Here is a 24699-nt window from a genome sequence, read left to right on the forward strand (position 1 = left end):
AGATCTAACCAGAAAAAGAACAGTAGAAGACAAGGTAATAAACATTTATTTTTTTTTTAAATTAAAACAATTATTAAACCCGTAGAAGTTGATCAATACTGTAGGTTACATATCAGAAGTAAAAGGTAACTTCTAGGTTTTGTACATTTAGTTGTTTTGGATGCATAACAATACTTATGGATATGTCCCTCTGTCCTTTGTCATAACCTAATATTTTAACACTGAATGATAAGATTTTCATTTCTATGTGCAAGTGTCATATATTTATAAAAGGTCTTCATTTTCATATAAATCATATTTTATTTGTCATCTTCGGAAAATCATCATCTATATAAATCTGAGTCACCACGCTCTTTCATTCCTTGGGCTATCAAAAAATGAGAAAGCAACAAACAACCTAAAACATCTAATTTGGAGCAGATAAGAATAATGAGGAGCATTCTATTTAAGAAATACGAGGGAAGTTTTCCACCAAGTACCAAAGCGTCATATATCAGTTGTTTAACGCTGTGGTAAGGATATTTCAGTAATAATGAGATCAGCAGTAGCATACTTTGTAGTATACTTTATAGCAACATAACATATTTATGATACATGTATGTTCATAGTAACATAAACACCAATAACAAAGTTTTGAGGAAATATATTTACCTTTTGATTCACCATTTCTGTCCAATTCTCATACTTGGAGAGTTTATATAACTCAATTGTGTGTCATGACCAGGACCAAAGGGGGTTCAAGTTTTGAATTTTTGGCCAGAATGCATTAGGCAATTATACTCAACTTGAGTATTACTTTGTATCAATGTCAGTTGTCCAAAGTCATTGTTAGATAAAATTAGATTTAATATCACATATGTATTATACTAAGCAATGTATGTATGTAATTGTAGTTCTTGTGTATTAGATTTGATTAAAAGATGAAGGAAACCCATCTTTTTCCACTGTCCTGCAGAAAGACATGAAATGAGTTATATTTTTAATGTTTACCATCAAAAATGAAATCTAGTTTTATCAAAAATCGTGAGCTAGTCCCTTTAAATAATTACAGTATATGATGCAATGTGGCAGGTGTGTCCCACAACAAACCCCCTTGTGGAATCAATGCATCCGCTCCAAGTTTGGCATGTGGCTCAATTACTAAGTGCACTGGATTGACACACAGCTTCTTATGGCAGAGATGACTAACCTCCAGACATCCACCTGGGAACTGTGACCTTGTCAGGTGCATCTCTACCATAAGAGCCACCCGGTGCGCCTTTTCCTGCTTACTACCCTCCTCTGGCCAGTTCACCTTCAGCACGCCATACCCACTACTAGATTTCGCACCCTTCAAAATGATACAGCCGGCCCCTGTCTTCGGAAAATCATCATCTATAAAAATCGGAGCCACCACGCTCTTTCATTCCTTGGGCTATCACAAAATGAGGAAGCAACAAACAGCCTAAAACATCTAATTTGGAGCAGGTAAGAATAATGAGGAGCACTCTATTTAAGAAATACGGAGGGAAGTTTTCCACCAAATACCAAAGCGTTTGAATTTTTCACATAGGTGTTATACTAAACAATGCATGTATGTATGTAGTTCTTGGTGTATTAGATTTGATTAAAAGATGGGGAAAAAACCACAGTGTCCTGCAGAAAAACATGAACAAACCAAACGTAGAAAACGCTTCCAGCACCTCCTAAGACTTTCCACTATGGAGGAAAAATGCTGGAAGTTGGTAGAAGTCATTCAAGAAAAAAAACGAAAAAACAAGAATCACCATCCACTTGTATAGGAGTATGACTCATCTGAGTGTGGACCAGTCTACAAGTATCTTAAATAAATATCTTGCTGGAGAGATTACAGCGACTCAGATGAAGGCTATAATAAAACACTATTCTGATCCACCTGCAAGGGTCACCCTGTTTTTGGAGAGGAAGTAGTAAGGGGGACAGTACACAGTCAGTATACAGTCAAGATGACGTCATGGGTTTTTCCCCACATAGGTCATTGAGGTCAGGGGTGAGTACACAGTCAAGGGGGAGTATACAGTCAAGGGGGAGTATACAGTCAAGGGGGAGTATACAGTCAAAGGGGAGTATACAGTCAAGGGGGAGTATACAGTCAAAGGGGAGTATACAGTCAAGGGGAAGTCTACAGTCAAGAGGTAGTCTCACTTACGTCATAAGGGAGTCTTTTTTAAAAATATGAATAAATACCCTGTAAATCTCAGTTGCGTTGGCATAACGATGGCAACTCAGGAAAAGCAGTACAAATGGAAAATTTTGGCCTGGAGTGCTTTAAGAAAAAATGAAAAGAAATGGACTTTACAAGAAAGTCAATGGTTTGACAGAAAAGAAGATTGCATTGTTGATTTTAAGGAAAAAATGAGAAATGGTTATGACATTGCAGACAGCTGGGGATCTGAAGAATACATATTGAAACGTAGAATTATGCCGAAAAAATACTTTCCACAGACCTTGAGAGAATCGGATTTTTACAGTTCAAGATGACATCATAGGGTATTGAAAACCCCGCCCACAGAGGTCATACGTTATGTATATATATAAATGGGAATACGGTGGTTTAGCAAAATCATTTTGATCAAAGATGGCTGAACAAGTGGTAATGATGGAACTTCTAACAAGTGATTGTGGAAATGATTGCAAAGGGATGTTAAAAGAGAAGTTGAAGAAAAAAATCGGGATTGTAGTACCTAGCTTTTTTGCAGTTGTTCTTATTATTTCTTTGTGCATCGCTGTCAGTGTTTTACACGAGAAGAAAAAACCTAATCAGGTAGACTGTGTTTTACGCCCTACTTTGGAAAAAGATGTTATTAAAACATGTTCATACGTGGATCGGTACCCACTCTCGAACGAAGTATATGCCATGATATGCATCAACGACACCATACAGATTGACATACGACGATTTCATGCTGGAAAACCGGGGAACAAAGGAATTACCTTGAGTAAAACACAGTGGCAGTACCTTAAAACATCTGTCGATCATATGGATGAATCTATTTTAAAAGCACAGAATCGTATATAAAGTGATGCATGAATAAAATGTTGAATTGTCAAAGCTTGAAACTATGGGCAAGACTGTGACATTTTCAGACAAGAAAACGATTATCTATATTCCCTATGAAGATCGAAAGGGGGAATGGATGACCATGGCTTTGGACAGATATCGTTTTCAAAGAAGAATACATCATGCATCAAAAGTTTTAAATCCTATACTGGAGAAAAATGTACAAATAATGCGTACTCAATTTCATACACAAAACTTGGAAACCCATAATGTTAAAGATATGTAATGTCAAAATCTACAGCCAGTGTTTTCTACAGTCAAATTGAAGTCTACAGTCACTGACGTCGTGGGGTAGTATACAGTCAGAGGGTAGTCTACAGTCAGAGGGTAGTCTACAGTCACTGATGTCATGGGGGAGTATATAGCCAAAGGGGAGTATATAGCCAAAGGGGAGTCTACAGTCAGAGGGGAGTCTACAGTCAAGGCGGAGTCTACAGTCACGAACCACGTGATTAAATGATGTATAAATTTGATCGATTTGAATGATTTTCACCAGTCCTGAACAAGTCTCAGAGAGGATACGGGTTAACTTCATTTTTTTTATTGTGAGAGTTTTGATGTGGACAGAGATGGAGGATAAACATCAAAACCTTATTAAGGCAAACTACACTATATTGGTGAAGAAGATGATGGCAATTCGAGTCGCGGAACATTTGTATGCTTCAAACATAATTACCGACGAAATGAGGCAACGCATAGAAGCCGAGAAAACCAGTTACGACCAAAGCAGAAAACTGATTAGTATCATTTTACGTCGAGGATCGAGGGCTTTTGTGGGATTCCGAATGGCCTTAATGAAAGCCAATCAAGCTGATTTATCGAGACTCTTGATGAATAATGACGATGATACGAAGTCTGAATACGAAAAGAAATTAGCTATGGCAAGATCTTTAGTCATTCCTACCAAAGAAAGAGGAGATTCCGGAAACCAATCAAAGAAAGCTACACACCCTCAGTCTCAGGAGCCAAGATGTAGGATAAGTCTGGATGACTTTAATGACCTGTTCCTCACCGTCATGCCTTACAAGGGAACGGTTTACGTTCACATTCGCCATCTCGCAGAATCCCATGGTCGTCTCATTGCCACAAAGAAAGGAGTCACCTTTCCTTTGGCTCGTTGGTTAAAATTTGAATCCCTTCTTCCAGATATCCAAGACTACATAGACAACATTGGAAAGGAAAATGGAGAAGTGCAGTGGCATATTGGCGGAGGCGTGTTCGTCTCATTGTCACCCGGCTACCCTACAGTGGATATAAGACACTTTTGGAAGCCCGACGATGCCCCAGAACCCATACCGACAAAGAAGGGTGTCACTTTGAACGGAAACAAACTAGCCAGACTTAGAGATGCCCTTGAAGAAATACATGAATCTGTTCCAGAGCTCAAAGACACCGAACTCTGTATGTTCAGCGAATCTCATCAAAATCAACTTGGAATGTTAGACTGTCCCGAATGTACCCCGTTCGGTTACGATGCCCAAGACAATATGTCCAAGGAATGCAATGTGGGAGATTTACAGGACGTGAAATCGATTGAGAGTGATCTTGATTGACCTAATGACCATGAACACTGAATTCAAAATTAATGATGAGAATAATTATATATACACATGTTTGTTTTTCATTCGAAATCTAATAAAAATGAATAGTAATTAGTTGCCTGTCTTAATTGGTTTGTTACTTGAATATAAAAGGTGATAATCAAAGATGGATCATCATTGGAACGCAGTATGTCAAACTACACGGATTACTTGAAGGATCTCTACTACACTCCCGGGAAACCGGGAGCATTTGCTGGTCCCGAAAAATTGTATCAAGCCGTTAAACAGGAAGGCAAATACAAGATTGGCAGAAGGAGAATAAGACAATTTTTAAACAACGAAGACTCATATAGTCTTTATAAGCCTATTCGTAAGACGTTTCCGCGCTCTAAAGTAATAGTGAACACAATCGACTCTATGTGGGATGGTGACTTAGCCGACGTCAGTAATATTGCATCTCACAACGACGGTTACAAATTCTTATTGGTTTTAATTGACATATTTAGTCGATATTTATTTATAGTCCCCTTGACAAATAAACATCATCAAAACATCATCGATGGTTTAAAATCAGTTTTTCAAACTGGACGAAAACCACACACCCTTAGAACAGACAAAGGTAGCGAATTCAAAAATCGTTGGGTAAAGACGTTTCTGAAAAAAGAAGGAATTAACGTGATATACACACAAAATGAAACCAAAGCAAATTATGCGGAGAGAGTGATTCGTACCATGAAGAACCTTATGTATCGCTATTTCATGAAAAACAAAACTTACCGATTTGTGAATGTGTTGCAAGACTTGGTGAAAAGTTACAACAACAGACCTCACAGATCTTTGGGTGGCAATGCTCCCCTTACTGTCAACCAGGGAAATGCTGATGAAATAAGACTCGATGCTTATCTTGCGGGAACAAAACCAAAATCGGATCTGAGAAAAAAGAATGGTAACCAGCATACATCCAAGAAAACAATGAAAAAAAGAGTAAAACCATTTTTCAAGTTAAAAGTTGGAGATAATGTCAGGATATCACAGCTTAAACACCCTTTTCAAAGAGACTATCAACAGAAATGGACAGAAGAATTTTTCAAAGTCGTTAAAAGATACAAAAGGGGTCAAATACCTGTATACAAAGTACAAGATTTGGCAGACGATCCTATAGAAGGCACCTTCTACCAATCTGAGCTTCAAAAAGTTGTCAAGTCTGAGGATGTTGCCTATAGAGTTGAAAAAATTCTTAAAAGGAGGCGTCGTGGAAAAACCAAAGAAGTATTTGTAAAATGGGAAGGATGGCCTAAGAAATTCAATTCTTGGATTCCAGAAAGCTCTCTGGAAAAGCAATAAAAGTCACTAATTTCTACAAGATGTGTTCATTCAAAATGAGCGTTCGGATGGTGTTGACGTCTACGGACAGTTCTGATTATTTTGACAATAAACCAAATTGTTATCGAGTTCAATTGAATAAACAGATTCAATTCGACGGATATTGGACTGTTGCCCTGACAGAATTTTCCTCAGAAAGCTGGATTACATCCAAAAAAGAATCTGAGTTGTTTGTGTGTTGTGATATTTGTGAAGAAACTCTTATTGGTGGAAAAGAAGCACCTCTCCTAAGACGCATATACCTGGGGAAGAAACCAGAAAATATCACTTACCCACTACCGTATTACATTCCAGTAAAAATCGGCCAATTGCAGCAGATTGGCATATATATAACAGACAGAGAAGGAAACTTAGTGTCATTCTTAGACGGACCGGTGACCGTAACACTTCATTTCAAGAAGTTTCCTTACGTTCTGTGAAGATGAATAGCCAAACTTACGTCAGTGATCCCAGAATGTGGGAAATCTTTTACAAGAACATGGCAGAGAAAAAGTTCAACCCTTATAGATACAAGCCTAAACAAATTGGAAGAGGTGTGAAAAGTTATAAGTCTTATGTCATTCCATTGAGACCTCACTCACAATTAGAATCAGTACAACAAACCAGCACTCAAATGACCCCAGTGACTGCGGTGGAGGAAAGAGCTAAGATCGAACATGCCAAGGATGTCAAAGAGGGTGTTCCATTCGTCAAGGTGCAGGGGAGTATAAAAAGGCCACGTTCTCAATCGTCTGTCATTCCTTCCAAGAAATCGAAACGAACAACATCTCAAAGGAAGAAGTCGTCTAAGCCTGCAAAACAACGAAAAAAGTCAGGAAAAACGACACAGAAGACAATTAAGAAAAAGCGAGGAGCACCAGGCAAGAAAACACAATCGAGAAAGAAGAAAGAGTTTAAGATTGACAGTTACAGGAGTATCTTTAAACAGTAGAAATGGCCTTTTTAAGCAGTGATAATAAAGACATAGCTCAACCTATGGAACTGTCTCTTTTTGCGTCTCCAACAAATCAGGTAGCGGTCGAAAAAGTGTACTTTACAGAAGCAAGACCGATTTCTAGCATAGGAGTATCCGATACACCAATCGAAATCGTAGTATCTGGTTCGGGGGCAGAATACATTGATTTAAAAAGGAGTAAATTGTATGTGAAAGCCCGAATTTTGAAAGCAGATGGAACGGCGCTGGCAGAAAATGAAAAAACGGGCATTGTAAATTTACCACTTCAAAGTATGTTTTCCCAGATGGATGTCTACTTGAACAACAAATTAGTTTCTTTCAACACAAACAACTATCCGTGGAAGGCCTATTTCAAGACAATTTTATTCAGCGGGAGAGACGAACTTAGTTCACAGAAACAATCCGAGCTGTTTTTTAAAGAAGAGGGAAACCTGAGTGACGCCAATGCATACAATGGGGGGGAATGCTGGACTGGTCCTGCGGTATGGATACACTCAGCAAAGTGCAGTCTTTGAGTTGGAAGGAAACCTGATGGAAGATGTCTTTGATATAGATAAATATTTGATAAACGGGGTAGACATTTACATCAAACTCTTTAGATCCAGTGCCCCGTTTGTCATTATGTCGGCTGAATCTTCACCAGCTTTCAAATTAGAGTTACTGGACGTTGTGTACAAAGTAGCCAAAGTGCGAGTAGACCCCGGCGTTCTACTGAACCATAGTAAACAGATAGAAGCAACCCCCGTGAAGTATACTATCATGCGAAATGAATTGAAAATGAATACTATTCCTAAAGGATCCACAGAGTTTTACTGGGACAACATTTTTCCTCAAGCGGTCCCCGATCGCATCGTGGTGGCCTTGGTGGACCAGAAAGCCGTCAATGGGGACTACACCGCTAACCCCTTTAACTTTGAGCATATGGGGTTAACAGACGTCGGAATATACGTTAACGGAGAAAGTGTACCCGGTAGACCGCTCAAAACAGACTTCTCAGCGGGACTGTATTCAGCAGCTTACGCTCGTTTGTTTGAAGCCTCGGGAAAATGGAACAATGATGCCGGACTGATCATCACTCGTGATAATTTTGGAAGTGGATATTCGCTGTTTGTTTTCACTATTGATTCCTGTGGATTTGGAGAAGAGTATTTAAATCTGATTCGTCGGGGAAACACCAGACTGGAACTGAAATTTAAACAAGCAACAACTAAAGCTGCTAACGCAATTGTATTTGCTACCTTTTCATCTCTACTGGAAGTCGACAAATCACGTGATATCAACTACATTCAACCATGAATTCGACACAGTTGCTAAATATGGTGAAAACGGACCCCTGCTTAAGATGCTATGTGAAAGGTGTATTTGCTAGTAACACATTACCCCAAATCGTTACAAGGTATCCGAGTGCCTTCATCGTCAATACACAACCTTTACCAATGCCTGGAGAACATTGGGTGGCAATAATCGTGCGAAGTCCATCCCAAGCAGAGTTTTTCGACAGCCTTGGGAAATCACCAACTCATTACAATCAAGACATTCAAAACTTTTTGAGGATGAGCAGTGTACAATGTAATTTCAAGTCTATACGACTACAGCCTCGTAATTCCGATTTGTGTGGACTTTATGTATTAGTATTTTTAATTGCAAGATTGTGTTTCAAAAACTCGATAAATGATGTGTATGCTTTATTTTCTAAAGACATTCAATCCAATGATGATTTTGTGAAACGTTTTATGTATGATTATTCTGTCATTAAAATTAATCATGAAACATAGATAGAGAAGTTATTTTTATACTGTCATTGAATAAGTTTGTTAATATATATATATGTGCGCGTAGCATTACGCTGGACTTCAGTATGAGGAAGCCTGGCTACCGAGGAACATGGCAACAGAGAACATAAACGATTGGTGGAACACTCGTTCCTTGCTTCCGTTTTCGGCACCTTCCACTATTCTGATATGTGGAAGTACACAAAGCGGTAAAACGCATTTTACTAAAACACTTTTACAAAACGCCAATGGCATGTTCTCTATACCTGTTGATAGAATAATTTATGCTTATTCTGAACATCAACCCATGTTTGAGGAAATGAAGCAGACGATACCAAACCTTTCATTACATCAAGGAATGCCTTCAAAAGAAGACATAGAGCAGTACACAGAGGGTGTCAGTCACACTATAGTGGTACTGGATGATCTCATGTTACAAGTTGCGCAATCACAAGATTGTGTGCATCTATTCACGGTGACATCTCATCATAGAAACGTGACCACCGTGATGTTGTCTCAGAACTTATACCCGCCGGGAAAATACGCCAGGACCATTTCACTGAATTGTCTTAATGTCATTTTGTTTAAGAATTACCGCGATTCCCGACAGATCATCACCTTTGGATCTCAGATCTTACCAGGACAAGTTCCTTTTTTCAAAGCAGCCTATGAATCTGCGACTCGACCCAATTTCGGTTACTTACATGTTTGCCTGGAACCTACACAGAACAGAGAGTATCAGTTAAGAACACGCATTCTTCCGGGAGAAGAGATGATTATTTACCAACCTCTATAAATAAGTATGATTTGATGTGTTCGCCTCATTATTCAAAGATGAAGCAAACGGTGAAGAAACACGAGGCTTTTTTAAAGTTTCTTGTCTGTGCAGACAATGCCCAGCAAAAAGTAATCGTTAAAGCCTTGAACAGTGAACAGTACGATGTGCTCAGTGAAATAGCACTTAACATTTACACCGGAACTTATCCTCTGACTAAAAAGTATATAAACCAACTGAAACCTTATGAATCATGCATTCGATCCTTGGGGTCCAGAGAAGTCAGCAACCGAGAGAAACGTCGCATACTATTGAAAAACATTCCTTTAGTGCCGCTTCTACTTAAACCCATTGTTCAACATTTCAAAGGAAAATGGCAAAGGAAATGATACTTGTACCGAAACTGAAATATGAACGTTTACTTCAAAAATTAGAACCTGCTGATACGTCATCCCGAGAAGTCGACCGAACTTCGAAGCAATCCTCAGAAGGTCAAGAACAAACTGCCAGTGACTTAGTGGATAAAACTAATTTGTTACAAACTGGAACAGGTTACGTCGCTAAGAAGATGAAGGTTGGGAAACCTCCTGGAATTTCCAATGTTCGGCGGAAGAAGAAAAACGTACCCTGGCTCACATATTGACAGTGTAATAACAACGAATAATGTCTTTTATCATTTTATTTGTGTATTTATCATTCAATAAAAAAAACAAAAACGTCAAAATATTTCGTTTTATAATCAAAATCCAAATGGCAACGTGTCTAAATTAGGAAGAATTCTCCTTTTAGTGTAAACCATCTTATAATTTTTAGTTTCAACCCTATTTAACAATTTTCGCTTTCTGCTGTCTCTCGATATTTTACAAGGGTTGACAATTTCAATTTGTCGGTCGTGTGAGGTACAGATTATCGACTTGATAGCCTGGAAATTGATAAGTTTCGAGTTGGCCCAGTTAAGTGTAAACCCTCTAACTTTGCATTCTTCTTTTCCCGACAGTGTGCGGTAAGCGTAGTTTTTAGGACCCCCAGAAACGAATTCGACAATGTACCCGTCTTGTGGAGAGATTTCATTAGTCAATTCTCCCAGGTGATTACCTATGGGGAGATAATTCAAGTTGTCCGACTTTTTTGTCTTGAAGATGACACTGTCTGTATCGAAATACAAGACGTTCTCGTTTAATTTGTCGAGAACGCCATACAATTTCAGTCGAGCCCACATGGTGGTAAAAGAGGCCAAGAATATATTAGTTTTATTGTCGAATGACGCGAATAGGGGGTTGTTACTCCATTCTAATTGAAGAATGTCTCTCGAAACAATGTGAAAGTTGTGTGGTACTTTTGTAGGATCTGAGAGCATTTGAAAAAAATTTTCGGCTTCCGATTCGTGAATGAACACGGATTGTTGCATGCCCAACCTCTGACCAAATTTCCCCCAAAAGCTATTCAGACAAAGTTTCGCTAAACATCGCAAACCGGGATTTTTTTTAATTTTTTCATACTCTAATTGGATACCTTCGTTTTCTTTGTATTCCCTAATGTATTTTCTTTTGGTCTCTTCCGTGTCGCATTCGGCCGGAAATCCGGAAGCCTCCTGTTTTATTTTTAAAAACATGTTCACATACTGAGCGAATAATCCCCCCTCACACGACTCGACATCGTATTTGGAAGACTCGGCAAAATGATAAACTTCATAGATTTTCAAGATTTCGTACCCTTTTGACGTTGCCATTTGAATTTCAGGAGTACACCACGTGCCCGTGATGGATCTCTCTTCAACAGAGCATGTACATTCATTTTGATTTTCACTGTCTGCACACGTTTTACAAAGTGGGAACTTCAATTTTCCATTCGAATTGTATGGAAGTACGGGATGATAAAGTTTTCTAGGGGGGAGAATTTTTATTTTAGCCAGTCCAAAATATTGCGACAAGTCCTGAAAATCGTCCGTTATGATGGTCGGATGGCCGACGGGATACCGACAATACTTGTTGGTCCAGGGATAGAGACTGGTAAAATCGAAATATTGGATTGTTTCGTCTTCTGCAGCTTTATAATGCAGTTTGATGGCATTGGTGCGACCACCGAAAAAACTGTCACGTGGGTCGAGTCTGTCTTGGAGATCTAGGGTGGACACGAATTGTTGCAAAGCTACATTCTTCTCCAATTGAAATTTAAATTGATGCTCCCACACAATGACCAATTTGTATCCCAGATTTTTCAATTCCTTTTCTCTGTGTTTGGTCATGTCGTACAATTCTTTGATGGTCTGATTGGTAGACGGGTGTTTGATGGTATTCCTATCGTCTGGGAAACAGTTGGGACAACCGTGGAATACACAACCTGTACCAAAATGAACAATATCAATCCTCAATACATTCGTAATTAAGTCCAGGTACGCCGCCGCCGCCGCCCCCCCCCCCCCTCCAGTTTAGGGGGAAAACGGGGGGGCAGAGGTTAAAATAATAAGCTCTTACCATAGAATTCATAAATGGTTCCGTTTCCGCCAGGAATCTTGACAAACCCGTCACATCTGTAATTGGTCCCTGGCACTTGGAATTCACCACCGTTGAGAGCGTGGGAAATGACAATGGGGTTACCCCGCTGACGACTTTTTTCCATCAACCACTCCAGCCACTGGATGGAAATTTTGCTGTAATTGTCGCGCTTCGTGTATCCTTGAGATGGTACTACTGCCACGGGACTTTTGAAATGTCGTTTTCCTATCTGTACATTGTCGTCCTTTCTTAAATCGACGAGAGACGTCCAAGAATCACCGAGATGGACCCCCTCTAAACTCTTATGATGACGAATGTCGTACAAATCCGATTCACCATCTTTGGTGATTTCTATTTTACTTTTTCCCTTCAAAAAGAGCGACTTGAATATCCCCATGCAGACACTTGCAATGGTGACAAAATCAAAGGGGTCGACTCCACCCGAGCTCGTTTTCTTGATGATTCCGTTTGCTTGAACCGTTTCCTCTGTTAGAGTTGTCACCTTGATCACCAAGTTTCTAAATTCTAGACACCCCCGCCTCAATATATCAACGTCCGAGCGACAATATTGCAACATTTCTTCTCGAAAGTTAAAGGTTTCGTCTCGTTTCGTTGCATGCCATTCGGCAAGCTTTTTCCGCTCCCCGGCCGACATGAAATCGTATCCGTAGTACTTCAACTCTGGATACGGCCCCACGTAGTTTTGATTGGCTTTAGTATTAAATAAATGGGGAAAGTATCCCTTACAGAGTTCCTGTAGACCGAAGGCATCTGGTATTTTGGCAAGCTTCATGGGCAGGAAATTGAGGGAATCCACAAAAGTCAAATTTAATTTGTGCGCAATGTGCATGTACATGATTTTAGAACCGTTGTAAATGATCTTGCTAGGTCGAATAGAGTGACGGTCTATGAGCACTTCTAAAACCGGATACAAGTCGAAACTTTTGGCATTGTGGGCAATCAAGATCGAATTTTTACAATGTTCACTGGTGACGAAAGCACAGAACTGCTCGGCGGCGTTGTCGCCAGAAAACACCACTTCCCTTTTTCCACAAGTGTCGGGACAAGGGGGGTTCACATATTCACCTTTATGGGTTCGGGAGCATTGCTCACACCGTGTTCCGCAGTAACTACAGGAGGCGCCCTCCACCAGTTCCCTTTTCTCACATATGTGACAGGTGGTCTGCAGCACGGCAAAGTTGACTTTGTGTTGTTGTAGACCACAGGACGGATCACGACAGTTCTGACAGAGTCTACAGTCTACGCACTGGCGTTCTTTTTTGACACATTGGTCGCATCTGATGCAAGACGGTCGATACCCTTGCTCGCAATGAAAGATGTCCTCTTGACGCGTCTCAAAATCGTAGAAAATAAATTTTTTGTCTCTTTTTTCTAAATCACATCCACACGGTTTTTGATAACAATGATGTTCTCCTATTTGATATTCTAGACAGTTAGGGCACTGCCATTCTTGACAAACGTGCAAGTCGGGAGAGCGTTTACAGCAATGTAGAATGACCCTACATTTTTTACATTGGTGAAACAGTTCGCAAGGAGGAGGATAACTCTCTTTCTTGACGACTCTTTGTTTTTTATGACGTTTAAAACACGCCACGGAACGACAGACCCGTCCACAGGTTCGACAACCTATTTGGACATTTGTTTCTGGACAGTGGTCATGTAAGCAAACCTCACACGAGGTGGTACACGTGTGTTTGGATTTATCATTATACGGTTTTAAACAAGTATGGCAAAAATACGATGCCTTAAAAAAGCCTTGTATGCTGGCAATCCCGTGCCAGTGTTTTTCAGTTTCTGTGTCCACGTGATATAAATACAGACGTGGCTTGTCCTCGTCCTCCGTCACCCTGACAAATTTATTCCCTACTCTTGAGGACACAACGTTGATACAGACACCAAGTAAGGTTTCGAATGGTTCGATGTCGTTCAAACCTAAATATCTGTCAGTAGGAACTCCGGCTCTTTCACACAGCCACATCGCCAACTCCGTTTGCATTTTTTTTCTCGAGGTTTTCAAGATATTGTTGTAATAGGATCGAGTAACAGTACGGTGCTTGATGATATGGTCGAACATTGTTCCGGCATCTTTCCCCACTAAATTTGTCCACGTAACGGCATCTACTTTTTCACACGTTTTCAGGTAACAGAGACCAATGGAAATGGCCATACATACGTTGTTATCATTTTGTACGTGAAAAAGCGATCTCTTTCTTTCTACGCTATTTTTAGGACCAAAGAGAGACGTGATGGGTAATTTTCTAGGGTTACCTCCCCCTTTGGGCAAATCGATGGACCCTATGGTGATCAACAGATTTTCGTCCACGGACAAGCTTTCATTCGAATTAAGTACTTTGGTGATCTCGGACAGGACGACATCTGCATTCAGATTTTCCCAGGATTGTAGCGGCACGACGATCGGATTGTTTAAACTCGAATGACTGATGACCACCCTTCCCAGATCCGCATCGTGACCCCGGGCCTCTGACAACAGGTCGTCGAACATATCGTGCAACTTGTTATGTATATCTAACAATTTATCCCCCTTCCACTGCTCGTTAAATTTGACCTTAAACGTGGTGTCGCGGGCCAAGTTTTTCTTAAATGTTCGAGTGTCTCTCTTCCAAATGAAATAGGGTTTTTCTAATGGGTCTTCAGACTCTTCCCCACCCCCAACCTGCCCACTTGTAGAAGGTTGATTACCATCTTCGAGAGATGGTCGGATTTTTTTGGTAGGAGATTCCATATCAGACAGAACCTCTTGCCACAAGTTGTCGATGTGCTTTTCCCATTGGAGTTCATGTAATCGGTCCTTAACCTCAACATCATCGTCTAAACCATTTGCCGTTGCAAATAACCGCACAGAGTCCGGATCCTCCAAGGAATCCAAGATTTCTTTTAATAAGCTACCATCCATCATCTTCTAAATGAATAAAAGTATACATTTACTGGACACTTATACTTATTTTCAAAATTAATGCTGAAGTGTAGTAAGAAGTTGAATAGGTTCAATCTCTAAGAAAAGAAAGAGAGCATGCTATTTCACATTTTTTTTAACTCAATCTCCCCACTTTCATCCGATATTCAAGTAAAAATCAATTCCAAACTTTTGAAAAACCTTTTAATTGGTAATATGAGGTAGATTTAAAACAAATCATTTGTATAATCATATATAAAAAGTAAAATTAAACATCGCTAAAATCACATTTTTTGTTGCATCTAAAAAATATATATGGGTTAAACAACCAGACTTTTTTGTGTCAGGCGTTTTTATAAATCACACAAGTTAATAATTAATAACAAAAATACTTGTCAACAAACATGAAATGCTTTGTAGACATAAATACATCAAACATGAAATGTTTTGTTGACAAAAATACATAAACCAGTAATCTCAGAATTTTTCAAAAATAAAATAACACGTCATATAATTAAAAAAAATTGTCTAAACTACAGAAAAAATACATCTTCATTTTTTCCAGCATTTTGAAAACACTCATTTGGTAAATCATCAGATATAATGGGAGTGATTTCCCTTTCCTTTTCTTCAAGGAAAAATAAAAAAACAACAAGGTAGTGTAAAATAACTATTAAATGGTTGTATACAAAAAAGACTTCCAACAGTTATTCTGGTACACTAAATTGGAATTAGACCTGTCACATAATTTTTTTTCTAAAATCATTTGCAAATACGCTTTTCAAAAACTGCAAGATATCTATTCCCTTCATAACAAGTATCACTTCATCAAATATGAAATGATTTGCTTTTACAAAAAACCTAAAAACAGTCCTCCCACAATTCTAAAATGAAATTACACCTCTGTCACTTCAGTACAACTGCAGAAAAAATGACATCTACATTTTTTTCCACAACAGTTTAAAAACACTCACTTGATAAATCATACAATACAAATATGGGAGTGATTTCCCTTTCCTTTTCTTCAAGGAAAAATAAAAATCTCCACTTTCACCAATCTCTATTTCAGTCAACAAGGTAGTGTATGTAAAATACCTATTAAATGGTTGTATACAAAGAAGACTTCCAACAGTTACCGGTATTCTGGTACACTAAATTGGAATTAGACCTGTCACATGATTTTTTTTCTAAAATCATTTGCAAATACGCTTTTCAAAAACTGCAAGATATATATTACCTTCATAATAAGTATTACTTCATCAAACATGAAATGATTTGCTTTAACAAAAAACCTAAAAACAGTCCTCCCACAATTCTAAAATGAAATTACACCGCTGTCACTTCAGTACAACTGCAGAAAAATAACATCTACATACATTTTTTTCCACAACAGTTTAAAAACACTCTTTTGATAAATCATACAATACAAATATGGGAACACTTTTTCCTTTCCTTGAAGGAAAAATTTGAAAAAAAATCAGCTGTGTCAAACTCCAATATCAGTTCATTAAAATAACTAAAATAATTTTTTAGCAGTTTGGAATCTTGTGTGAGATGAAACAGGTGATTCAATTAGTGTTTTAGTGCTAGTTGTGGAGGTATCCGTTGTCAGAGTTGTTTCCAGTGAAAGTGTAGGACTAAGGTTTGAGGAGGAGGTTGGTGTCGATGCCGCCTGAGGTGGGGTATGTGGATGGTTAAGAGGAATGTTCTCTGGTGCATTAGGGGGGTTCTCTGGTGCATTAGGGGGATTATTCCTGCATTCACATGGGCAACGGAGCAATTTCTTCTTAATACATTGTTTAACAGCAACTACAATAACTCCCATGGTTGTAATAAGAGCCCACGTTAAGAAACCTTCAAATATAAAATATAATTGGTGTCAACATAAAGTCTAATAATGATGCAATTTTTCTTTTCTTAATACATATCCAAACATAATCAAAGAATGTACAATGATTCTTAAATTTACTGGATTATATTTCAAATTACAACTCAAATTACTAAAGTGATGTTAAGGTAAAGTGATGCTGTATCTAAAGTTAAATTCTAATAATCAGTACCTTGACCCAAAAAATAAAATAAAATAAAAAAACATTGAAATAATATTTTGATTAAAAACCTGATGCATCAAATACTGTATCATAGTCATTGTCTGAAGATACAGCCTACAGTCTGTTTAATTCAATTTCAGATGCTGAGGGAAGTTTCTTCCTTTTATGATTAAAGATTTTCCGTTCTTAAATATTTGTTTTCTAAACAATGTCTTGTTCTCTTTAGATTTATACACAAGTTTAAATTGTTTCTTTGATGGAAATACAAACACTTACTAAAGTACAAATACACATTCCTATGTTAATGCACAAGCGTATGATAATATGCTGACCTGTTGCTGTTTGTACATCAAACAGTTGGTCATCGTCCTCATCATCATCATGTTTATGGGATCCTAAAATAAAACAATTTTTTCTTTGAATATACTTGTAATATATATTTAGTATACATAATTATCAATTTTCCGTTACACACTGGTACATTTAACACATCATCATCATCATACTCATGGAATAATTTTTTTCTTCATTTTTGAATTTTTTTAAATATTTTATATAAATAATTATTGATTTTTCACTAAGCACTGACCTGCAACAATTTTAGAACCAAGATTTAGGGAGTTGTAGGTCCTGCTTGGTGGTGGTGGTGATGGCAACTTCTGGGTCTCAGCTGTTGTTATTATCGGTGGCGGTGATGGCAACTTCTGGGTCTCAGCTGTTGTTATTATCGGTGGCGGTGATGGCAACTTGTGGGCCTCAGCTGTAGTTGTTAACGGTGGTGGTGATGACAACTTCTGTGTCTCAGCTGTTTTTGGTATCGGTGGCGGTGATGGCAACTTCTGGGCTTCAGCTGTTGTTGTTATCGGTGGCGGTGAGGACACATTCGATTCTGTAAAAAAAAATAGTAACTTGCAATGTCTGCTTATTGTCGGTAATAGTCATATTTTGCTTGCATTGAAGAAGTCAATTAAATAATGTTTATATTCTATGTTTTATGGGGTGAGCTTTGTATGAATTGGTAATAGCCTTCTCCTCATAAAGATGATTATGGAAGTGTAAATAACTTGTTTACTTTTTTTTTTTTAGAAAGTGGGATAAGAAAAGACAACAATTTCAATACATGTACACAACCTCATAAAATAAAATATCATTTTTAAATCAAATATATTTTAAAAATTAAGTGATGATCCTTTTGTATCAACGCTTTCTCCATACCATCTTATTGACCTATTACCATTGCATTCGGAACACCTCGTATTTCATTCAACGGTTACATTTCCGGTAAGAGTTATCTTTCTTGTTTATGTAGTGATTATGAATCCGCCACTTTTTTTAATATAACCCCCCCCCCTTTTTTCTTCTGTTGCCATAACAATCTGATTTGTATGATGTAAAATATATGTACGCTAAGCATGTACATTATCTTTCTTTATCATTATGTATATGTATATTTACACTTCAAGTTCCATATTACTGGTAATATCATATGGCCGATGTATAACATGAACACAGTCATATTCTAATCATATTGTAGTATGTACACCAAATAAAATTTTACTTACGTGGGCACCTGTTGAAATTTCGGTCTCTTATTACTGGCCAATTTGTTACCACCCTGTCGGTCACAAGCTGGACTTCACAGTTGAAAACCCGTATTTCACGTACAGTGTCTATATAGGCGGAGCGCATCATCCGAACACAGCGGCTCCCAGATTTAGTACAATCATAAATTCCTTCAATGGGCCAGCACAGTTTCTTACAATTATCTGAAGCACCATTAATCAGGAATATCCACATCAAACATAACCATAGGTCTAACGGTCTCGCCATCATGCCGTGATGGGTGCGCGGGTAAATCCTGCACGGGTTTTTGATCACATGACCTCCCTCCATCTCCTCTCTCTCTCTCTCTCTTAACAAAATCAGAAAAGGGGGGTATAAGCCTAACACCTTGATCTGTAAATGTAATAGAAGCAAAAAAAAAAAAAAAAAAAAAATCCAAAAAACTCGGATAGAGAAAATTGATTTAATTTATAAATAACATCCTTTATTACAAAGTTGTTGACTGATTTGTCCAAAGGTTTAAGTAAATCACATTTAGCCCTCGTTTACTACATTTAATGTTATATATAAAATGTCAGTTTTGTATATCAGTGTCAGACTTGCGGTAGGTGAACCTCACTGATAAAATTTAAACAGCAATTTAATCGAATGGTTAATTACATAGCAAATGCGAGGTTAACGCTTTATCTTCTTTGAAATGAATAATTTACATCATAACCTGCTAGACTAGTATACTTTACGATCACGAGTTAAAAATCACTCTTTTTTTAACATAACTTAAATAGAGAACAAGTCATAATCATAATATGCTGTAACACCCCTGCGCTGATGTTGCAAGATAGATTGATAGCGCTAAGATTAATATCATGATTAAATCAAAAGGACACATTGAATAAAGAATACAAAGAACTAGATACTGTACATATTCTCTTACATAGTTGAATAAAGATGCTACATTGGATTGAAACGAGGTGACATGAATTCCTTTTTTTTCTTACAATACCTGTGTTTACAGGTGTAGAAAAAAAATAGAGCAACCATGAATTAATTAACATAATTTCACCTCATTAGAGACCTTCCAGGTATGCGCATATCACTCCTGTCAGGGGTGTCGCGCAGATATGTCACGACACAGCGGTATTTTTAAAAAGGGAATATAATTCAGTTAATGGAGTAGAGCACCTGCGTCATTATCGTGATGTATTTTTTTCTTTGACCCGTCAAACTCGTACCCACGGAGAAAGCGCGGATTGGGTGGTAAACTGTCCCAACCCACTTAATTTTGTTTGTATTATTTCCTCATTTCCTCACCGAATTTTTCATTCAAGACATATAAATACAACGGAGTTTTGCATTACGTTATCACCTTGAGAAAATGGCAGAAGAATATCTACAGTTTCTGTAAGTAATTTTTTTATTTAAACTTTTCAAAATTAATTAAATAAACTTAGGGAAATAACAGCTAATTCGTTTTAAAGAACAACATATCTTACATGCTAACTTTTAAGGAATCTTTTATTCATATTTTATTCTCACTTCATAAAACAAAGAATTTAGATTTTAATAAAACTATGTTTTCCCCCTAAAATCTTGATATTTTTTTTATTATTAATGCAATATTAATGATTAAAAACTATTTTACCGTAAAAATCTTGGTCCACATACAATCTAGTAGCATATCATGACATTAGTAATGGTATTTTATACGTATTATTATATATTTTTCTTTATATTTCCACAAATTCATTCAATTAAAATAACATATGAAAACAATTATAGTTCGTCGTTTTTTTCCTATGCTGTTTTGCTGTCTTGTCTAGTCATTAACATATTTTTAAATGTTCCTTAAAAATAATTTTGGTATAAATTTACATTATCACAGTGACGCAACCAAATCCACAGATTCGTTTTCGGAGTTTGAGGAGATGTGGTTACAAATGGGGGAGGACTTAGAAAAGTCAGCATTCGGACCTCCGTAAGCAATGTTGTTAACTCTGGTCAAATCAGTTTTCATGCCATTTAAGAGTTATCCCTCTTTTCATATTTTAGTAAAAGGCCAGTGTTCAAGCATCTAATTTTACATTTTTAATTGAAGTTACATTCCAACCCCTCCCTCTCCAAGCTACCATACAACATTTAGGACAATTGCTAAAGAAGATGAGTCATTAAAAAGGTAAAGATTGGATTTTTGTGTACTATGAAATGTACCAAAATGTTTTGTATGTATATTTAGTATAACTATTTTATATGTATTTACCGAATACTCGTTCAGAAAAGGTAGGTTTAAATAATGTCTAGAATTTAGTTTGAACATATTAGAAAGTGTTTTCACCCTCTCTTTGTCTCTTTAGACCCTCAAGTCCTACACCAGAAAACCAGGTTGACAGCAGTAGTTCTGATGCAGGCAGATTCAGTCACGTGGAAGACTCCATTCTGACTAATCTGAGGTGATGAATATTGCAAAACTTTTTATGTAATAATAACAATTCATGTTCATAATTGAATTATAACATTTAAAGTATTATCAAATTATTTGCTCATGCTTATGTTTTTGTTTGTTTGTTTTTTTTTTTTTTTGTTTTTTTTGTTTTTTACAAAAGGGTAAACATAAATTCTTAAAACAAAACTGCAAATCATAAGTTTGTATGATGTACATTGAATTGCAACATGGTAACTGACACCCTGTATGGTAAATTTCTTAAACAGGAGAACAAACCCTGTAAAATTACAACAGCTGGAAAACAGAATGAGGGAACCAGGCCTAGGACAAGTCACGGTCTCAGATTTTAAAGAACAGTTTGAAATTGTACAGAGTCTGATGACCAGAGTTGAAAACGATTGTGCGCAAATGAAGATAATCATGAACTTCATTGAAGACACCTTGATTAAAAAAAAGAGCTGTGTAAAAAGGGTCAAGTTCACGACCTTGTAGTTCGGTTTGAAGTTTGTGTAAATGTATGCGACTTTTGTCTTAAACCGTTGAAATCAGTGGTCTAAGAAAAGTCTTAAGAACTTCTGAGGATTGTTCACACATTAAAATTATCAAGAACTCTGTGGAAGAAAAAACGAGTAAGGGAATTCCAACAACAGTGACTGTGAATATAATGAAATAATATTTAACCCTTTTAAAGGAAATAGAAATATTTGTGAAAAAGTATATTGTAGTAACACAGATTTATGTACCTATAGTGTTTGAGTTTATCTTTTGTGTGTACATGTGCTTGACACTTATACAAATAAATTAATGTCTTGTTTTATTATAGTGTTGAGACATTGGAAAACTTTTTTTAAAAGAAAAAACCATAATGATGTGTAAATGCATAATCTTTTCATGTGATAGAAAATATTATTAAACTTTTACTTACTTATTCAGTTGACTTGTATCTTAAGATTGTGAACAGAATATAAAAATTGACGTTTTTATAGCAGAGAAAAAGTCACGAAAGTGTGATTTATAGCAACATCCTTTAACTGTTGCTATGAGAACTAAGGTCTGATAGTAGATATTTATAAAAGCATCCTTCAACTGTTGCTATGCGAACTAAGGTGACCTTGATAGTAGATATTTATAAAAGCATCCTTCAACTGTTGCTATGCGAACTGAGGTGACCCTGATAGTAGATATCTATAAAAGCATCCTTCAGCTGTTGCTATGCGAACTAAGGTGACCTTATGTCCATTTCTTCCCATCTCTTCTTATCGCACTCCAGGCTAGAATTTTCCATTTGTACTGCTTTCCCTGAGTTGCAATTGTTATATCAACACAACATGCGACGTACATGGTATTTATCTCTTTATAAATCATTAGTGACTGTATACTCCCCCTGGACTGTGTAATACCCTATTGACTGTGTACTGCCCCCCTCCTCTTGACTGTGTACTCATCTTGACTGTATACTCCCCCTTGACTGTGTACTCACCCCTGACCTCAATGACCTATGTGGGAAAAACCCATGACGTCATCTTGACTGTATACTGACTGTGTACTGTCCCCCTTACTACTAGAGGATTTGAGGAAAGCTATATGTTTAGAATATTCGAATTTGTTGTCATAACTTCCCTGTACAGCTACATTAAATCATTTGATTGCCATTACTTTGCCACTTGAATACTGACTATAATCATAATTCTAGACTCGGGGTTTTCCTGAATATGGAGTTTGAAATTATAGAAATAGTTCTTCTTGACACTCTCAGGGCTGTCAAACGATTTCACATGACCACACACAGCGGGTTCCTTTGTTGGTATTTGCAAGCTTCTTTCTTGGTGCATATGAAAGGTAAAGATAACGAACAAGTGATCAATCTCATAACTCCAACAAGCGATACAAAATAGATAGTTGGGCAAACACTGACACCTGGATACACCAGAGGTAGGATCAGGTCACAGTGACCTACTTTTTGGTCAACAAACTATGAAGACTCAAGATGTATCAACTGACAAAGATTGATGACCCTAGCTTTCATAGTGTCCAAATATGCATCTAAAATTGAAAATGTGAAATTTGAATGTCTGTAAAATTCAAACAGTAGGTCACTGTGACCTACTTTTAAAACAAAATATGTTTCGAGGCCTCTAGATGCATCAACTTACAAGATGTAATGATTCTAAACTTTTCGGTATCTGAAATAACAACCTAGCATGTATTCATAAATGATTAGCCACAAAATTCAGAAAGTAGGTGATGGTGACATACTTTTCACATGACGCAGTTGAAGGTTCCATGATCCATCAACTGACAACTTTTGATGATCATAGGCTCAAACGTGTCCAAGATATGCATCAAAATCCATTTAATAATAATTACCTGCGAAATTCAAAAAGTAGGTCACCATGACATACTTTTGAGATAACTTGATATTATATCCTAAGATGCATCAACTGACAAAATTTGATGATCCTAGTCCTTATACTAAGCATAATATCAAAGTTTTAACAAAACAAAATTTGAGAGCACACCCTTTGCCCCAGGATGATGCCTTGAAGAATTTTCATCTACAACCTATCCTCATCCTAATGCATAAGTTTGGTGATAATTTGCCCAGTGGATCTTGAAAAGAAGATTTTTTAGGAACCACTACTTTTGTTTGCATTTTCCTAATTATCTCCCCTTGTTAAAGGGTCACAACCCTAGTTTTAGTACAAATGAAAGCCCTTGGGCCAAGGATATCCTGTGACAAATTTGACAAAAATTGACCTAAGGGGTTCAGAGCCGTTCTTGAGATATAGCCCTTTTTCCAAAAAGTTGACGCACATCGCATGCCAAAACATATGGCCATGTTAATAACTCTTTGAACCTTCGGCTCCGAAGAGCTAAAAATTAGGACATAACTTTTGATCTATTACCAAATATCAATGAACATCTTGGAAAAAAAATATTCATTTGTTACAGTGTTTAAACATAATAGTCACCAAATAACAAGAGAAGGGAGCTGACAATAGAATCATTAGAGGGAGCAAAAAAGTGGTGTGTAAATTATGGGGAGACTCTGCACAGAAGGACATACCAATGGCAGATACCGTTATAACCATTACTAACATGCAAGTTTCTCATTGGAGAGGAGACGTCTCGTTAAACTTGAGTGCTCTCACCATGATAAAGGTAAAAACGCGGGTAGGTTAAGGATTCCCTTATAGAATATCACAGTGCACTTTATGCTTTTACTTCTCTGAACTACCAATATATGACGTCATAATGGAAAATGACGTCAAGTCACTGCAAACTTGACCTGTTATGACGGGGAGAGTGTCAAAAACTCTAGACCTTATTTCAAACTACCTATAAGATGTCAGAATGCTATTGCAAAATTCACGTGTCTCAATTGTATTTTAATATCTTATATGTCCGAATCTTTCAAAATAGTTTGTTTAATTACCCTTGATTGAAATTCAGCGTGTTTACGCTGGTTTCGTAAAATATACTTTTGAAATGTACTCTGTTTTATACCATGCAGTGATAAGAGGTAAAATTTATGATGTGTTTATAAAAGAGTCTAGTGCAGGTAATTTATTAGGATTCATTTGAGATATATTACGGAAATCGTAAGAGGAGTTTGTTCTCTACCCGAATCTTGCTTGGTTAAATGTGTGATGGCTTTATTTGGAAAGTGTGTCGGTAAGTTAAACTCTTCATGGAATACGTGTATTTTG

General features: G+C 37.2%; 5 protein-coding genes across 6 annotated transcripts; 3 read left to right on the plus strand and 2 right to left on the minus strand.

The window, feature by feature from the left end:
* The first annotated feature begins 3322 nt into the window (after nt 1-3322).
* On the plus strand, nt 3323-21919 carry LOC130049176 (uncharacterized). Its single transcript, XM_056146427.1, has 4 exons — nt 3323-20524; nt 20645-20722; nt 20901-20996; nt 21256-21919. Exon 1 carries the CDS (start codon nt 3562-3564, stop codon nt 4630-4632), a length of 1071 nt encoding a protein of 356 aa, XP_056002402.1. The 5' UTR covers nt 3323-3561; the 3' UTR covers nt 4633-20524; nt 20645-20722; nt 20901-20996; nt 21256-21919.
* On the plus strand, nt 4810-5964 carry LOC130049737 (uncharacterized). Its single transcript, XM_056147695.1, has one exon. The coding sequence runs from the start codon at nt 4810-4812 to the stop codon at nt 5962-5964; it is 1155 nt and encodes a 384-aa protein (XP_056003670.1).
* LOC130049738 (uncharacterized protein F54H12.2-like) lies at nt 7412-8254 on the plus strand. Its single transcript, XM_056147696.1, has one exon. It carries the CDS (start codon nt 7412-7414, stop codon nt 8252-8254), a length of 843 nt encoding a protein of 280 aa, XP_056003671.1.
* Nucleotides 10170-14938, minus strand: LOC130049175 (uncharacterized). Its single transcript, XM_056146426.1, has 2 exons — nt 11980-14938; nt 10170-11845 (listed from the first exon to the last, which is right to left on the minus strand). The coding sequence occupies exons 1-2, from the start codon at nt 14936-14938 to the stop codon at nt 10245-10247; spliced, it is 4560 nt and encodes a 1519-aa protein (XP_056002401.1). The 3' UTR covers nt 10170-10244.
* Nucleotides 15126-18974, minus strand: LOC130049177 (arp2/3 complex-activating protein rickA-like). Of its 2 annotated transcripts, XM_056146428.1 has the most exons (4): nt 18549-18879; nt 17576-17875; nt 17319-17381; nt 15126-16789 (listed from the first exon to the last, which is right to left on the minus strand). In XM_056146428.1, the coding sequence occupies exons 1-4, from the start codon at nt 18877-18879 to the stop codon at nt 16452-16454; spliced, it is 1032 nt and encodes a 343-aa protein (XP_056002403.1). In that variant the 3' UTR covers nt 15126-16451. The 2 variants fall into 2 exon arrangements, with proteins under 2 accessions (XP_056002403.1, XP_056002405.1); XM_056146430.1 differs by lacking the exon at nt 17319-17381 and having other exon boundaries at nt 18549-18974.
* Nucleotides 21920-24699: the final 2780 nt, after the last annotated feature.

The sequence above is a fragment of the Ostrea edulis genome, chromosome 8 (assembly GCF_947568905.1).
Source record: "Ostrea edulis chromosome 8, xbOstEdul1.1, whole genome shotgun sequence".
Lineage (NCBI taxonomy): Eukaryota > Metazoa > Mollusca > Bivalvia > Ostreida > Ostreidae > Ostrea > Ostrea edulis.

What these genes read in the sequence shown, in the direction of transcription:
- LOC130049738 (XM_056147696.1), top strand. Translation starts at nt 7,412, where the DNA reads ATGGGGGGGAATGCTGGACTGGTCCTGCGGTATGGATACACTCAGCAA.
- LOC130049177 (XM_056146428.1), bottom strand. Translation starts at nt 18,879, where the DNA reads ATGGAGGGAGGTCATGTGATCAAAAACCCGTGCAGGATTTACCCGCGC. An exon ending in AAATTTCAACAGGTGCCCAC is followed by an intron (nt 17,876 to 18,548) that starts GTAAGTAAAATT and finishes TTTTTTTTACAG; the next exon opens with AATCGAATGTGTCCTCACCG. An exon ending in TGATGTACAAACAGCAACAG is followed by an intron (nt 16,790 to 17,318) that starts GTCAGCATATTA and finishes TTATATTTGAAG; the next exon opens with GTTTCTTAACGTGGGCTCTT.
- LOC130049176 (XM_056146427.1), top strand. Translation starts at nt 3,562, where the DNA reads ATGATTTTCACCAGTCCTGAACAAGTCTCAGAGAGGATACGGGTTAAC.
- LOC130049175 (XM_056146426.1), bottom strand. Translation starts at nt 14,938, where the DNA reads ATGATGGATGGTAGCTTATTAAAAGAAATCTTGGATTCCTTGGAGGAT. An exon ending in AACCATTTATGAATTCTATG is followed by an intron (nt 11,846 to 11,979) that starts GTAAGAGCTTAT and finishes ATTTTGGTACAG; the next exon opens with GTTGTGTATTCCACGGTTGT.
- LOC130049737 (XM_056147695.1), top strand. Translation starts at nt 4,810, where the DNA reads ATGTCAAACTACACGGATTACTTGAAGGATCTCTACTACACTCCCGGG.